The following is an 18,274-nucleotide window of genomic DNA, read 5'->3' on the forward strand; positions in this document are numbered from 1 at the left end:
TTCCATGTCTCACTCTCTAGACCTTCACCTTCCTTCACCAACCTTCAGAATCAAGTCAAGTAACCTCAGTGACTTAGATTGTTATTATATGGAGTAACACTGGCCAGTTAAAATGACTTAACTTCTCCCTACAACTACCTCCATTTGTTTTCATTTGAAACCCCTTTCACCATAAAGTATGCAGACTTTGAAAAGGAAAATCATTTAAAACAATCAAATGACTTTAAATACATTTTTAGACTTGTTGACTCCATGGGATCCAGTGTAGGTATATTTCCTCCTTTCCTAATGTTATATCATAGATTTAACAACTTAAATTTTGAAATGGAGAAGTTGACTGCATAGTAGATCCCTCTACCTTTAGTCTTCCAACCAGACATAATGTTCATTAAAAATCAGAAGTAATCCAAGTTTGTACTAATAATCTGGCTAACAGAAATTGCCGAACATAAAGGCAGCTAATAAAATTAGAGGGAGAAAAGAACGAAATAAGTTAATAAAGATCATGAAAACTAGTTAAAAATATGAAAATAAAAAAGTAAAAATAGACCTGGAAAAATTACACTGATTTCAACTTAGCGCATTACAAATAATCCCCTCTATTTGCAGGGACACTAATATTCAATGTGACTTTCCAGGCATTATCCATTGCTTTAGGCTAGGAAGCTGACACCTCCATTTTACCGTTACAATCACCAAGACAACAGGGCCTTGATCTTGATTATTTTTGGACTAAAAATAAGAGCCTCTTTAGGCGACTTAGACTCTAGTGTACCCTTCCAGCTTCCTAGATGGTTAAGGATACACATGAAACTAAGGATACACATGAAATGTCTTTGAAGAAGTAAAAAGTAGTAGACAAAAGGCGATGTGTTATCAATCAGGAGAGGGACAAAATCAGGACAGGGGTGAAGGGCTTGAGTAGAGGATCCAAAGCTTATAGTCAAATGAAATGGTAATAGAAGGAAAAAAAAGATCATTTTTTTAAAGGAACAAAACTATTCTTCCAACTTCTCAGTACATTGACTTTTTTTTTTTTCAAAATATAAATCTTGGGGAAAAAAATCCACACCCTAAATTTTAAATCTTCATTTCATGGGCCAGCAAACTATGGCCAGAGGGTTTCTTTTGTACATTCAATGGAATACAGTAGTGCTGGTTTATGTATGTACTACCCGTGATAGGTGCTTTGTGACAGAATACTTGTGACAGGCCGCAGGACCTTCAATAACTAAATTATTTACTGCCTGGCTCTCAACAGTTTCTGACTCCTGCTCTATTTAACTGCAGAAAGCTATCAGTAATCTCTTAATATGTGTGCCAATAATAGTTGGTGATCCCTTATGCCTGGTTCACCTGTTTCAAAAAGGAAAGAAACAAAGCATCCAAGGGAAGTACATTTAACTTTTTATTACTTTTTAAAAATCCAACTTCAGATAAATTAACAGACTAGATTAGAACCTCAATTGTATCTGATACATTATATACTGGATTTTTATGACTGAAAAGCCAGCTAGAATATGGCCTACACAAACCAAGGGTGTATACAAAATGGAAGTGATCATCGGGCAAAAATCGTTTCCTTCCAACTCTGTCGATTGTCCATGCTCTGTGGGGATTTATAGGTTCAAGTTTAACACAGATGAAACGCCCAAGTGGGATTGCTTTTCCAAGAATGCTCTGTTGTCCTTCCAACAGAATTCCATGTTTTCTTCCTTGCCTTAAGCTCTTAATAATCTTTATAACTCTCAAATAATCTAAACTGAAGAACTAGGGTAAACATAAACTATGCTTAGTCGGTCAGTTACTACGAGCCTAGTTCACCAATACTTCATTATAAGTCAGTTTCACAAGTTTCTTGTTGCCATTTTCTAACAGTGAATGAGAACTTAATTTTATTTTTGTCTTTGTATATTTCTATCTGCAGCTCTAAGAATGTCAAATCAGATACCTTTTAGGGAATGCTCAAAGGAGAGAACTAGACTTATTACTCAGACTGAATTTAAATCTTAAAAATTTCTGCAGGTATAATGTTAACTCTGATCTACTCTATCTGCAAATCTAGTCTATTTCTGTACACATTTTCAAACAATCTTCCTAAATTTCCACTTCTCTGATTAACTCTTGATTATTAAAACATAGCTTCATAATTATAGAACTTTAATGAAGATCTTTTATAAAATATTAATGAATATTTGTTTTTATACAGCACTACTCCTACTTATTGTATGTTCCAATAAACCAATAGAATGAAGCACTAAGACACACTGAAATCTAAACTTAAAACCCAGATGGAACTGCGGTGTATAGATTTTTTACAAACAGGCCTTTCCCCCTTAGAATTCATATACAGAAGCCCTTCAGTATGTAGCTTTTCCTGAACAAGTTACATTAATATGCTGTATCTTTTTACATTTGTAAAAATTGAGGACACTTTAAAATAATATTTATTTGCAAGACATTTGGCATATGGTGGTTGGTAAACATTTAGGAAACAAAAGCTATATCAAAATGAATATAATTTGTGGATAAACCCTAAAAGTGGCTTTTGGAAGAACTGGAATTTGCAGCAACCACCTTTATAAAGAGGTCTATCCACTTTCAGAGGAAAATACCCGAGTATACCATTCACTAGGTTCAGACATCACCACAATAAATGAATTTTAAGAGTATGGGATTTGATTTATGGGCAAACCCAGTACCATCTAAGAACCCAACATGGTACATACTGAAGAAAACTTTACCACCTTCCTTTTGTTACAGTTTTACTTTATCCTACCCTTGGATGAGCAGATATATGAAGCAATGTAAACTACTAATGTAGTTAAATTTCAGGAGAAGCATGCTTAAAGACAGAGAAAGTTTATCCTTAGTTTTTGATAGTGTCAGTTGAGCCAACGTTAGCAAATCGAAGACATATGCAGCATTGATGGAGTGTAGAAAAACCCCACTTTTCAATTAACTTAAATAATATTTTACTTTACTATTCTACAACTGATGAGTGCTAGGGAGCTAAACCATTTGTAAACTATATCTTTTTCAAGACTCACATATATATTTACCTCTCTATGAAGCCACAAACCAATGAGCCTTTTTCTAAAGGACTTTTCAAAGTGATTTATGTTAATGTTGATGTTCTTAATGTATTTGGAAACTAGAAAATCATTTTTTAGATTCCAAAGAATGTCAAATACAGCTCAACTTAGTAGAGTTGGTGCAACTGAAAGCAGCTAAACATATTCTCAATCTTATATCTTACCTGCAAGAATCATATCACAAAAATAAACTGCATTTTGATTAAGACAAAAGTTTGCCATTCAGTTTATACTCCATCAGATAGCCTATATTCTTATACTAAGAGTGCTCTAACATGTTAAAAAATTACACAATATAAGCAATTAAATATTGCCTTTTAGTTTCTTTTCTTACAAGATCATAAAGGCAGGTGAGAAGACAAAGTGGAAGAACCAGTGGATTACATTTAATATCACATTCTGTCTTGAAAAAGAAGTTCTACCTACAGTTTCTGTTTGTTTATATCAACCACACTTGAGGTGAGAAATTCACTCTTCATAGGTCTTATATGCTACAACATAGGATATGGAGTCCATTACTTTATAGAAATATATTTTTGTAATGAAAACATCTAATGTAATTATTATTGACATGATTTTCACATTAAGGTTTAATACAACTCATTTGAGACTTTCTAAAAATACCAATATACAGTATTGTTTTAGGTGGTCATTTGCATAGCAAACCATTAAACTAGAAACTCAGTGGTTCTAGGAAAACTTTACATTATGGATAGTTCTGGGAAAAATGTAATAAAAATTAAAATCTCTTAGAAAACTGTAACCTATATTTGCTAACCACTTATACCCCACCCCACTTTCCACGTTATACCAACCTAACAGATTTTGCACCATAGTTTCATTCAAAAGGTTTGTCATTCACTTTGTGACTATACTGGATATTCTAGATGTATGACAGTTTGGGGATTTTGAAGTGAGGGTCCTCTGTATTAGAAAGGCATATTTTATAGTCTATTAAAAAATAACTGGCATTAAGTAATATTGCCTTTTGAACAGTTATCTTTCAAATTGCAAACACATCTATTTCCACAAAACAATTTGGTCAGGAAATTTTATTTGAACATTCTAAAGCAGTAATGCTTTAGATGTTACTTAAGTGTCCCAGACAGGATTAACAAAATTAAATGTTTCTAAGTTACAAATTTAGCTCCTGTAGGAGTCTCAGAAAAGAAACAGAAGAAAACAACCCCCCTTCCAAAAGAAGTATGACACACACATTTTGAAGAAACCCCAATGTTTCATGCAATGGTAGGCAAGATGTAAAAAGCCACCCAAATTCACACATTTCTACACCAATCATCATCAGAAAAAAGTACTCCATAGTCCATCTGTACATCCAAACGCATCTGGGAATCTACACCTACGTTACATTATTTAATGTTATATACATTTATTACCCACCCCCTTGCTTTTAATAATTTCTTATGTAAAGCCTTCATTCAAACTCAAAAAAAGATTTTAAGACTAACCTTGGGGGAAAAAGATAATCACTTTAGACATTCAGTTAAAATGTAGTTTATCTAAATCTCAAAATGTTTAATAAAAACAACTTATCTTCTCCATTTAACACTTGGCTTTCTAACTGTACAGTAAATTGCATTGTAGAGAGTACACCTCTATCTTCAGACTGTATCTTCTTTGGATGGAATTAAGATATAACTGGATAATTTTAAGATAAATAAACGGGAAGCTGGTCCAACTAAGATGACAGCAGATATATTACATGCAGAATTTAATATTTTTTAATTCTCTTTTTTTAAAAAAAGGATGCAGTTGAACTGGAGGAGAAAAAAACCTATAACAGGTCAAAAAAGAACCCAGATTCAATATATAAAAATGTCCCACAATAGGTCGACGATGGCAGTAAAAATAAGAGAAAAAAAGTAATCTTTCTGGAACATCATTTTTCAATAATGTAGAAACACTAAGTGCCAGGAAGATTTCTACTCATGTAATTTTAGCATCCAAGTTTCCCTCTACTTATTTTATTGGAACAAATGCTTTAAATAAACTATTTGTCCTCTTCACTGAAGAGAGCTGGTCTATTTCATCTTTAATGAGCTAGTTTTTGGGAAGATTAGCCATGTACTGTAGTAATGCCTACTGCATAAAATCCAAGCATTTGCTGTGAACAGTTGGAGAAAGCAGTCAGTACGAACCTAGGATCAATGGAAATAGATGTTACTTTAAGCCATCCACGAAAGAGACCCACAAAGTACCCAGTGTTAAGCCCAAATCTCTTCTTGCGCTTTTTTTGCTGTGCAAGTTCCACCCCTATGAAAGAGAAATTGATCCGAAGTTCCAGGTTTTCTTGGGTCTCTAGTCAATTTTCACATTAGTATAGATTTTTCGAACAAAGGCACTTGTTCCCATGTAACCAATTGCTCCTGCAAAGATAAAATAAGATGTTTTAAAACAAACATAGAGCAGTATCCATTATTTACACAAACATTATTCTAAGATAATGTCTTTACATTAGCATTCTCTTTGAACTTACTGAACTATATATCATTTGCTTTGCAAAGTATCTGTTACCATCAGATACCAAGTCTGAACTAATGTAATTTTTTTGATCAAATAGCAATTATTACTTGTATAATCAGTAACTATGAAATTGATACATCATGGGGGGGGGCACCTAGGGTTGTGGCTCATCGGTAGAATGTCCGCCTAGCAAGTGCTGGGTTTCATCCTCAGCACCACATAAAAATAAAATAAAGGTATTATGTCCAATTAAAACAAAACATTAAAAAAAAAAAAGTAAGAAGTGAAGAGGGATAGTCTCAGAGAGGAACATAGAACCCTTGCCCAGTGGCTTCTATAGTGCTAGAGAAAAGGTACTTTCTAACATCTTCTTATGTTTAAGTTAGAAGCTGTGTGTCTGTGGTAGAAAGGATAACATATTTGAAGAAATGGACAAGAGATATAGGTACGTAAATCAGCAGTTTTGAAAGCAGTGATATCTGTCATTTTATTAATAAAGTATCTACCTCCCACGTCTAAAGTAGTGACTGGTACATGAAAAAGTACTCAATAAGTATTTGTTGAACGAATGAACAAATTGGATAGTTCCTTACTACAAATACTTGGGATTCTTTAGAATAAGTGTCAGAGAAAATTCTCTACTAGATTTAGGAATTCACTACCTCGCTCAGTTTTCTTAGTTTTAAGGTAAACTGTCCATGAATTAAAAAATGGTACACACACATGTGCCTAACTGGTCACTTTTGAACCATCTTTTATTCACCCAACTGGTGAATGAAAGCAAAGAAACAAACATGTATCTACCCTGCATCTCCTATACATGAACTGTACCCTCAAGGTAACCAAATGGCTGATGAAGGCAGGCTCTCCATATAGAAGTATCCCACCTAATAAATACAAAAGTAACAACAGAATTAGATTATTATGACCACTAATTAATTATTTCAAGTAGGCAATAATTGTCAATGGCTGCTAACCTCACATACAGAGAGGCCCAGACAGGACATACACGATGTAATGAAAGTTTACAAACCACCTGTTAAGTATTCTTGGACAAGTACTGGGGATTATAATGGTTAAAGCTCTAACTAGTACTTAATAGGAAGTATGGGTTGGGGGACACTCATGGTAAAACATTAAATGACACCTCACAGATACAATCAGCAGGGATATAACCAGAATACGGAAAACTTAAATAAATAAATAAATATTTTGAAAATAAACAGCAAGAGAAAAGAAAAGGACCATATATAGTCAGAAGAGCCAAGAGACATTTGTGTATTGTGTGTGTGTGTGTGTGTGTGTGTGTGTGTGTGTGTGTGTGTATGCTGCTGGGGATTGAACCCAGGGTCTTGTGCATGTGAGGCAAGCACTCTACCAACTAAGCTATATCCTCAGCTCACTAAGAGACATTTAAACCAAGCAATGGATGAGACTTAATTGGCTTATTATGCAAACAAACTGCATTAAAAAGCAAGTGGGGATAGGTTGGGTAAATTTGAATACTCAATGAATATTTTGTCATATTAAGAAATTATGCTTAGAGGGCTGGGGATATAGCTCAGTTGGTAGAGTGCTTGCTTTGCATGCACAAGGCACTGAGTCTGAACCTCAACACCACATAAAAATAAATAAATAAATAAAGGTCTTAATAAATAAATAAAGGTTCATTTAAAAGAAAAAAATTATGCTTAGAGAGATAGATACATTGAAATATTTACAGCTAAAATGACATAAAGCCTGAGATTAATATCAGAATAAAAGGAATGCAATGAGGATATAAATAAAACTGGATTGGCCATGAGACAATAATTACTGATATTGGGTATTGGGTACATGGGGTCTCACTGTATACATTATTGTCCCTCTTTCTGTATGTTTGAAAATTTTCTCATAATGAAATATTAAAAATGCAAAAAGTCCACCAAAATGACAATGTAAACCTATATTTTTTCAATGACAGATATTTCTTTTATAATATGAAATAGTGATATTACACTTCAAAATACTGATAATGCATTTAAAAAGTTATAATAAAATTCTTAATGTAAGATAAAAATCATTCAATTTTATAAAAATAAACCTGGATTCTTAGAACATAAAAATATCTATAAAATTTTAATTACCATCAAAAAACTTCACTGGAAAAATAAAACACAAATTAAATAACCAAATCTAATTTTCTAGATGTACAAAATATTGTTCCCCTTTGAGCAGATATGCTTAAAATCAAAATATTATAGACCTAGAGAATCATTTTTCCTAATCTTATGAGTATCTCAAGAATAAACTCATAAAAGTATAACTTTATAAAACATTATTATAAAGGATGTTGAAATATGCCCTCTAGAAAAGCAAATGTCTTAGGAATAAGAGAGATGTACTTTTAATTTCTTTAAAATAGAAATGCTATGCTTATTATATACAGACTATAACAATCTAAACAAATAACAACTTGATGTAGTCGTTTCTTTTTTCTAAACACATAGCTTTCTTTTAATTACTGAATTAAACAATACAGCAACATAAATTGATGGGTATGCATAATTTTTATATGATTATGATCAGTTCCAGTCTGAACAGTAATCTCTACCCCCTCACCCAGCTCCAAAGGCATACAAAACCCATTCAAGAATGAACACTGGTACACTGCCAAAGTGGCAGGGAACTGCCAAGATTTCTAGGAAGCAAGATGAAATTTCACTGGGAAAAGCACTAAAAAAAAATTAGCTAGATTTATTCCATTTTCTTTGTAAATGACAAGATAATACTTCTCTAGGTCTTCCAACGATCACATATAGAAAAACTCAAGGCCAGAAAAACTTTTTACACACTTCAGAATCACCTAATTCTATACCTCCTTGAATGCTGATGACAATCAAGAAAGAGCTCAAATAAAGTAAAGAACATTCTGAAGAAAGGATGGCCAATAACACTAAAGGAATCATCTAACTGCCTGAGGATATTAAGATGCTTGTACATGACACCGTCTAATTTTTTTTTTTGGGGGGGGGGTTGTTTTCTTTCCCCCAGACCTAGGGATCAAATCCAGGGCCTCTCATCTGCTAGGTAAGAACTCTACTTACCACCCATACTCAGTTACTGAATTCTCTGTCAACTCAAAGAGGTAGGTTTTATTTCTATTTTGTAAATGAGGAAAGGTGAGGAAGAACAGTTTAAAAGCATGGCTGTTAAGTAGGGATAACAGAATTCATACTCAGGGCTGACTGACCCCAGAAGCCTCAGCTCAGCTCTTCCCCTTCCTCACCATGTCTCTCCTGTGTAACCAGCTCTCTCTTATAGTAACAGTCCAGGCACTACCTCTGATGCTGCCTGCATATGACACTATTCCTCTCAACCACTCTGAAAGATATGTTCATTTTATAGATGAGAAGGGGTCGTAGGTCAATGTAATTTCCATGACCACAAAAAAAGGTGAGCAGCAGCATGGAAAGCTCATTTAGGCCTTTTGGACTTTTGGAAAGTTCACGCCCTTTCCACTCAACATGCTGCTTCCAAAAGTTCTTTATTTTCTAGGTATTTCACACATGATAGGGACTGTATCATACAGTGACAACTATTCTTCCTTTTGATAAGACCCATGAAACAAGTAGCATTATTATCATTTTATAAAGGCTTGGAGAGCTAGGGGGCACCAGATAAAGGTGCAGAGAATACATGTGGCACAGTCAGAAGTGAAGCCCAGTCTGCAGACAACCATGTATGTACTCACGGTCAGTAAACCATGCTGCCTTCGACACACTGGTACCACTTATCAACAGTCTGAGGATCTTCCAAACAGAAGTCATCTGGGCAACACCTTAACCTGCCTACACATGATTTTTTCCAACGAACCAAAACTTTAAAAATTCCAATTCTTAACATGAATAAAAAAACTAATTGTGGTATGGAATTATTAAAAATTTCTATGAAAATAGAAATTAAGGTGATAAAATAGGTTTGGAGGAAGAGTCAAAAGAACTGAAGGTCATTTATTTTGGCAACAGAATACTTTCTTAACTTCTAATTACTATTTTTTCTAATTTTGAAACACTTTAACTTTTACTCATAATGGTCCAAGAATTTCAGAACTTACCACACATTATCCCCAAGGCTGTGCTAAATACCGCCATATATCCAAAGTAAAATGATGTTTGAAATAAGCCATACATCCTGCAATAAAACAAAATAACTACATATAGTATACATATTTTTTTGCTTTCAACATAAGGTCTTATGCCTTAGTTTTCTAACTGAAAAGAAAAAATGAGAAAATGTCTCCACTTACTTTGTTTTGAAAAAATAGTAGTAAAAGGAATACATGTAAACATAGATTGCAGTTGATGCAGCAGAGAGAAAACTTGTCCATTGCCTGGAAAAAGAAGAGAGAACACTTTTAAATAAACGGCACTAAAAACAAGAATTTTAAAGCAAAGAATTTTATTTTAAAAAAATCCTTTAAAATTCTGTATGTTAAAAAAACAAATGTTTGTACACAGTGCTTAAAGTCAACAAGAAGAGAGCCTAAAAATTAGGGGAGATCATGAATTTTCTCACTTTCCCTATTGTAAGTGACATGAAATATAAAAAATTTCCTTTTTCAGACTTAATGCTATTCCTGCTTAAGATGAAAAGATGCTTCCTCATATAACCCTTCCACATTAAGCACTTTACAAAAATATTTCCTCTCTAACATTAGCACAAAAAAATCTGATTGATATTATTTTTCCTCTAAAATCTTCCTTATTTTTATAACCAAAAAAAAAAAGAGAAAAATCTCTATGCTATCTTAAGTAACAATATTTTTATCCAGATCTTTTCCTCTGTTTGATACACTTCACAAGCAAACTCATCATAAAATATTATGAACCTAAGGGTTTCTGATCACAAGTACTTACCACCTATAATCCTCTGCATTTAGCAAGAAGTATGTGCACACAATGGTCACACAGACGGTCACAATGCACAGGATGACCAGCACCAGCATCATGAAGCCATAGACATAATAGATCTTATATGCCCAGAAAGACGTGAAGATGAAATACCTAAGAAAATGCAATATAGACACAGGTTTCTAGTCTTCACTCTTGAAGCTAACTCTGCTCTCACACCTTAGTTCTCATTTTCACCTCACTTATATCAATATCTTTCTTTCAGTAACTTCCAACAGTTTCCCTTACCCTTTCTTATCAAATTTTTGAAAATTATCTTAAAAATATTTTTATAGTTTTTCAAGATTCTTCAATAAGGTATTCATCTCTAAGCAAACTGAATAAATTAGAAGCTTAAAGGAGTTAAATGTGGAAAAGAACAAATGAAAACAGTGAAAAATCTGTACTTGTAAAATGAAGTCAATTCTTTCATTCTTTCATTTGCCTGTAGATACACTATCCAGTGTATCGTATAAACATCCTATCAAATAGAAAAATAAGTTTGATAGAGTAATATAGTAGTATGTAAAATAAGTTTAGTAGAGTAATAGTATGATGTAAGATTAGGAAGAGAAAATTCAAAGAAGATCTACCCTGTCTTCAGACAACAGTGAGGGAAAGCATAAAGATTTTTCATTAGAAAAAAAGACTTTTTACTCTAAATCTATTACTCAAGTCATCACTAAATCAGAACGGGGCCTTTTAGCTTGGCTTCTTTTTTTTTCTCTTCTGTTTGTTGGTTAATCTGATGGTCATTCATTCTTTCAACAAATATTTACAAGAGCCCTACACCACATATCAGCTAGGAAGGTAGGAAAAATAGCACTGTGAAAACAATATCTCTACCCTCAGGGACATTTCCTGGCTAATCGGGAAACATCAGAATAGGACAATCACTATCCACTGTGATACGCAATACCCCAATGGACACAAGAGGGCATCTCCTAGTTTTGGTTGGGTGCACACTGTGGGAGTCAGTAAGAAGACCTGGATAGGGCATGCATGGAGTGGGGAAAGCCAGTAGAATGATCTAGACACAGGAAAAGAAAACAGAAAAGAACACAACAGAAAAGGCAGAGGACTTTACAAATAAAAGAATCCCCTGTGTTTTGAAAAACTCAAAAGAATTCAGTATAGCCAGAACTTTAAATGAAGAGGCAAGAGCTAAGTCAGTGAACAGGATCAGCTCATATTATGAAAGCCATGCTATAGAGTTGGGACCCCATCTCAATAAAAATGAAAAGTTTTTAACAAAGAAGTAACACAAACAGACTGACAGGTTAAAAAGATCCCTTGGCTATGAGAATAAATTTGAGGGTGTTCAAAATAGAGGCAACTTTAAAGAAAGAACAGAGAAGCTATCTAATGGAACAGAGTACCTAGGAAAGCAGAAAGTGACATTATCCAGAAAAATGGTGTCAAGGGCAGAAAAGGAACAACAGAGAGGTCAAGTCAGAGTGAGAACACAAAGCAGTACCAGATTAGAAGTACAAAGGTAGTTCCTAAACTTGTGCAATGAAACCATAAGTTAGTGACACACATTCTAGTTTTCCTCTAAGGTACTGACTAATGCTCAGTGTACTCGCAGCTGGTAGCTGACAACCATATGTGTTATTTAGTTGTACTCATAGTATCATTAAGCAATATTATGATTTGGAACTTAAAAATCCCCCAAACACCATGTGTTGATTACTTAGTGGCCAGTCTGTAGTGCTATGAAACTTTTAGAAAATGGGGCCTAGTAGAAGGAAGTTAGGTTACTACCGAGGATGTCCTTAAAGGGGACAGTGGAACTCCAGCCCCGTCCTCTTTCTCTCTCTTTGCTTCCTGGCTACCATGAGGTAAAGAAGTTTCTTCTGCCACGTGCTTCCACTATGAAGAGCTGCCTCGGCAAGCAAGGGGGCAAGAAACTACGGACTGAAACCATGAGCTTTGGTTCCTTATAAGTAGATTCATCTCAGGCATTTGTCAAGTGATAGAATACTGACTAACAGAGACAATTTAGTTAAATGTTACATGAACCAATAAACATTAGAGCATTTATAAAACGGATGTGTCGCTGCTATGAAGTGTGTTGAATGTTTTGGAACGATTTAATAAGGTGAATTTTTTTTAAAAAAGCTATAAAATTAAGTATGGGTGAGATGGCTATAAAAGACTTAAGGACAGGGCTGGAGTTGTAGCTTAGTGGCAGAGCGCTTGCCCAGCCCAGGTGAGGCACTGGGTTCGATCCTCGTCACCACATAAAAATAAATAAATAGAAATAAAGGTATTGCGTCCATCTACCCCCCAAAACATAAATAAATAAATAAAATTAAAAAGACTGTGAGACAAATAGACAAATCTAGAATGCTTCAGATGGTTCTTTATGTTCTTGTTCTACTTTAAGACTCAAAAACACAGAAGTTATATTATGAATGTCATAGAAAAAAAAAAAAACGGGGGGCTGGGGATGTGGCTCAAGCAGTAGCGCGCTCGCCTGGCATGCGTGCGGCCCGGGTTTGATCCTCAGCACCACATACAAACGAAGATGTTGTGTCCGCCGAATACTAAAAAAAATAAATATTAAAATTCTCTCTCTCACTCTCTTTAAAAAAAAAAAGAAAAAAAGAAAAAAAAAAACGGTTGAAACTGCAACCAATAAGCAAAGTAAGATATTGGTTCTATATTAAAAAATCAATGGATAGATGTACATTTAATTATTTTAAAATATTATAGATATTATAGATTATAGATTATATCTTTTTTAATATTTCTCTTACATAAACCAACCTTTTAAATTAACCACTACCAAACCAATCATGTCTGTTATGGAACTTCTACTGTACTCAATGGCATCTGAAAACCTGTAAGGGTACTTAGAGTTGTCACAAAGACTGGAATTTAGTGGGCTGGAGCCAAGAGTAGTATTTGAGAAAGTCCTATACAAAGAAATACCTTGCCTAAAATAAACAGAACATTGCCATCAAGGAATACAGGGCCACAGAGAAAATAAAGGCCTATATTTTGCAATGGTGAAGGATGCAGACATGAAGCATAATAATTGGGCACAAACCTTCATCCCCAAACACATATACTACTACCTTTCCAGCACTCCTGAGGTCTGTTTGGAAGAAACCTCAGAGTGACATCAAATGATCCCAGGATCTAGACTAATAGGTAATAGTTTACCTAGTTCCTTGGATTTTCAAAAATACAATAAAAATCAGAAATTCCTTCTATCACACATGTGATCAAAAGCAGGCCTACCAATCTCTAGCATATATGCTTTGAATTTTTAGCTCTCCTGTTAAGTGAGAGAGGCCTAGAATACAAAACAAAAAGTATGCACTTCACCTGAATATCTGAAAACAGGGCAATCACCTTTAGACAGCCTATGCAGACCCCTTTCTGGAAGGCATAGAATTAATAGACTGTTAGATGCTACAATGGCATGGGTATGGACTGGGTGTCCCCTAAGGATCCATTGTGATTAAAGGTCTTAGTCTCCAGGATGGTGGAAGATGTGGGAGATGGAGGCTTAGGTTTGGGAGAAGGTCCTTAGGTTACTGGGGGTGTGCTCTTAAAACACACACACACACACACACACACACAGTCTCTCTCTCTCTCTTTCTCTCTCTCTCCTTTTTTCTCTTCCCACACACATCATGATGTATCATCATTTGCTGCCCAGATCAGGGGCCAATTCAATGAGTTCACCTGATTGATCTTGAACTCTGAACCTCACAAACTGGGAACTAAATTAGCTGCCTCAGGTAGTTCATTATAGTGACACAAGTGGACTAATACAGATGCCAACTCATCTAAAGATTCTATACCTATCCTATCCACTAAATTCTCATTACAATCAAATCCCTCAAAATATAAACAAATGGCCAAACTTACATTTCAATAAAGATAGAGCCAAAAGGTAAAATTCCTCCCAGGCAAACGATAACTGCAGGCTCCATAAACCTGGAAAATATTAAAATTAACAGTAAACTTCTAATATGATCCTGATAATAGAGAGGTGATGTTTAATACTTTAAAAAAAAAAAAACAGTAAAAGAAAAACCAAACCCCAAAGACGCACAAAATACGTAGGTAAGACTTCATATTAGCCATAGGTTATAATTAATTTTCCTTCCAACATTAAAGCCTGAGGTAGTATTTAAGGAACAAAATCTTTGGCACTGGCAAAACCCCAGGACTACCTGTTTACTTCTACTTTGTTACTTCTTTTCAATAACTTCTAAGAACTCTATAGGCATCTACACAGAGAGCCATAGGGAAAGAGAGAGTCTTCAGATCTCCCATCTGAAGGAAGGTCCTAAACTGTGGCTTTGTCATGTATTTACTTTCTCCTTGGCTCTGTAATTTTTTTTCCCCCAACAAATTATACAATTAAGGTATTAGAAGTTCTGATTTGCAATGGGTCAAAGAATAAAAAAATTCAAACTTCACTTATTTGTTCAACAAATGTTTATTGACTGCAATCTTTAATTCCCCACCTGGAACACCTCTCCTCTCACACTTCTCTCCCTGCAAGCACTGACTCAAGTATTGCCCTTTATAGCCTCTCCTGAGCCTCCCAAGAAGAGGTGGCCCTTTCTCCTGTTCTTCCATCACCTCGTGAACTTAAGTACACTGCTGCACTTGCTACACTATTCTGTAACTAACTAATTACACACATCAGACTTCACTAGATTATAAACTCTAGCAGTCAGAAACTATTCATCTAGGGATTTCAGTCCCTAGCACAGCATCTGGAACAGAAAAGACATTAAACTAATAGCACTAGGATGAACAAACTAAAACACTGAGAAGAAAATTTTAAAAATTGATAGCTAAAAAAATAAATAACTTAAAGATCATTTAATCTAGTCTTTCATTTTTTTAGAGGAAACAAATACAAAAGCTAAAAGTGATCTTCCCAAGGTTACACAATCAGTGAAAGTCAGACACAGTATTGAGATTTTGGTTCCCATGTTCTTACACCTAAACGTGACACCTCTCTTGTGAGGATGGTCACCTATGGTTCATTCTCCTCCTTCATTAGCTAGGGAGGGAACTAGAAGAACTTTTGTGACTTCTGGCTTTAACCTTACCCTTCAGTGATGAGGTGAACATTGGATATTATTGAGCCTAAATAATCTAATATTAATTTAGAAAAAAATAGTTGAAAAAAAAACTCAAAAAAAATTTCTAGCTAACTACTGAAAAAGAGGAGGGCATCAGGAGGATGAGGAAGCATGAAGGGAAAATTAGGAAGGGTATGTTATTTGCATGAGTGAAACCCATTATTCTATGTAATTATGTGATTTTATATAAATCATAAAACTAATAAAAATAATTTCATCCAAAGTCCCTCACAAGCACAAATCCAAGGAAAGAAAAGAACCTGGCTAATTCCTGAGACTAGAATTAACTGCTCTCCTTTAAACTACAGGGGCTATTTTATTCAACCTCCATTTCTACATATAGCTATATGCTTTCACACCTAGAAAAGATCACAGAGTAATTATCATCTATTTGTATAAGTATCTTACATGCAAGTTATATTTATAATGTGGTAAAATAACTAAGAACAAAGGCTTTTCATTATATAATCCTTATTGTAAAGATGTAGTCAGTTCAGCTATTCTTACAAAATCAAAAATCTACTGTTTACTTATTGTTATGAGATGAAATAAAAGTACAGTAAGACTGTTCTATTTTATGTCTATCATTAAGACCTGGGGGGGGGGGAATCAGACTTGCAGAAATCAGCAAACATTTAATGTGCTAATTTTAAAAGGTAAAATACATACTATATTTTATTCAAATTTGCATAAAATTTGGAATATAAATATATTAATACTTTATGTGCAAATTTTGAAAAAGGACAAACTAGCTCAAAAATCCATCAAGAATCATAATTTCAAACCTAATGGTCAAACAGAATGTATACTATATTTATACTATTGCCAGAGAGGCATCTGTTCAGCTGTTAAAAATGCTTGCCATCCCTTGTCAGGATTAATTGTGAATCATGGGAAGTCCTCAAGAATATATTCTGTGCATAAAATGTGACAAACATGAATTTGAGAGATTTTATACAATCCCAGAATAAAGATAAACAATATAATTGTCAGATAATTTTAACGGTTTCAGTCTTAATTCATCTCTCAAAAGGATGTATATGTCTATAAATGTGTGTCAATATTGTCTATGATAATAAGATACATGGAAAGAAAAAAGAAATTATAAACCGGGAGTTGGCATACTTTTTCTGTAAAGGTTCAGATACTAAATATTTTGGGTTTTGCAGGTAATATGATCTCTGACATAACTACTGGTCTGTCAACTCTGATGCTGTAAAGTATAAGCAGCCAAAGAGAGTAAATGGACAATTAGACATGGCTGTGTTCAATAAAACCTTATTTACAAAATTGGGCAGTAAGCCTTCATAATTCCAGCTTTACTTCCCTCCCACCTGTACACACTAGTATAGCAAAGTATTTGGCATATCTGTAAACGGCACAAGAGTCAGAAAATGAAATAAAGATATAACTTATCATCACTCAAACAATGTAGACTGACAGAAAAGTCAAACACATTCTTAATCTCGAATTTAACACATTCTCATAAATACATACCAATTCTAAAGTTATATGTATACAACAGTCTTAAGAACTCATATTATGATAAACAATCACATAAGATTTAACATTCACTTTACCATTTTTTCTCCGGTATAGGACGAGGCACAGCATTGACACGACAAGGGAAGTTGGGCTGACCTGACAGATTTCGGCCAAGTATTGTACCAACAAGATTTAGAGGAAGAATAACAAAAAAACAGATGCAACAAACAGCCACCTGCAAATTAAACAAAAACGTATGTGATTACAATAAAAACAAATAAAAGACTTAAAAATTTAAGTTTCATAATTTGATCACAGAAGAAAATGTTCAAAATGGGCTAAAATTATACAAGATATACACAAATGAAAATAGGAAAAATGTTAGAATCGAACCAAACAAGGTAAACTGTTTTTTATTTTTTAGTTTCCTATTTTTCCTATTCTTCCATACTGTCCCAGATAGAATTCTTTTTCTCTTCTTCTCAGCTGTCTGCTTTTAACTTATCTAACCTCACTCTTTCATCATTATAACCAACTTATTTAGCTATACTTTACTGCACATGGAGGTTCAAGTACTAATTTTACTATCTTACAGATGAAGTACATGAGACTGAGAGGCAAAATTACTAACTTCCCATGATCACACAGCTAATATATATAAAGGCTAGAATTTCAATTCAGATCTGCTAACCTCAAAGCCCATGTCCTTTTCTGTCCTACAATACCTTAGTTGGAATCCTAACAATAAAAGCATCTCTCTCTATATATATATATATGCCTTTACAAAAATAAGATAAATATTTTTCTTTTCTTTTTCAAAGGGGAGGGAGGGAGGGAGGGAGGGAGGGGGAGAGAGAGGGAGAGGGAGAGGGGGAGAGAGAGAGAGAGAGAGAGAGAGAGAGAGAGAGAGAGAGAGAGAGAGAGAGAGAGAGAGAGAGAGAGAGAGAATGAGAATCTTTTTTTGGGGTAGATGGACACAACACAAATGCCTTTATTTTTTATGTGGTGCTGAGAATCGAACCCAGGTCCCACTCGTGCTAGGCAGGCGCTCTACCGCTGAGCCACAATCCCAGCCTGATAATTATAGAGAAGGCCATCTAGAGATTCTATTACCAAAGTGGATAATTAGGAAAATAAATTTATTTTTGTGGTTTTTATG

At 34.4% G+C, this 18,274-nt stretch overlaps 1 protein-coding gene across 1 annotated transcript in view; it reads right to left on the reverse strand.

Moving 5' to 3' along the window:
- Nucleotides 1–1,395: 1,395 nt before the first annotated feature.
- Nucleotides 1,396–18,274, reverse strand: part of Tm9sf3 (transmembrane 9 superfamily member 3) — a 65,675-nt gene continuing 48,796 nt past the window's right edge. Inside the window, exons 10-15 of the mRNA XM_026394762.2 lie at nt 17,211–17,350; nt 14,396–14,464; nt 10,478–10,624; nt 9,868–9,951; nt 9,676–9,752; nt 1,396–5,482 (exon numbers count right to left, since the gene is read on the reverse strand). Coding sequence (XP_026250547.1) covers nt 5,415–5,482; nt 9,676–9,752; nt 9,868–9,951; nt 10,478–10,624; nt 14,396–14,464; nt 17,211–17,350 — 585 coding nt within the window. The 3' untranslated portion in view covers nt 1,396–5,414. The remainder of the gene's footprint in view (nt 5,483–9,675; nt 9,753–9,867; nt 9,952–10,477; nt 10,625–14,395; nt 14,465–17,210; nt 17,351–18,274) is intronic.

Source organism: Urocitellus parryii, chromosome 5 (assembly GCF_045843805.1).
Source record: "Urocitellus parryii isolate mUroPar1 chromosome 5, mUroPar1.hap1, whole genome shotgun sequence".
Classification (NCBI taxonomy): domain Eukaryota; kingdom Metazoa; phylum Chordata; class Mammalia; order Rodentia; family Sciuridae; genus Urocitellus; species Urocitellus parryii.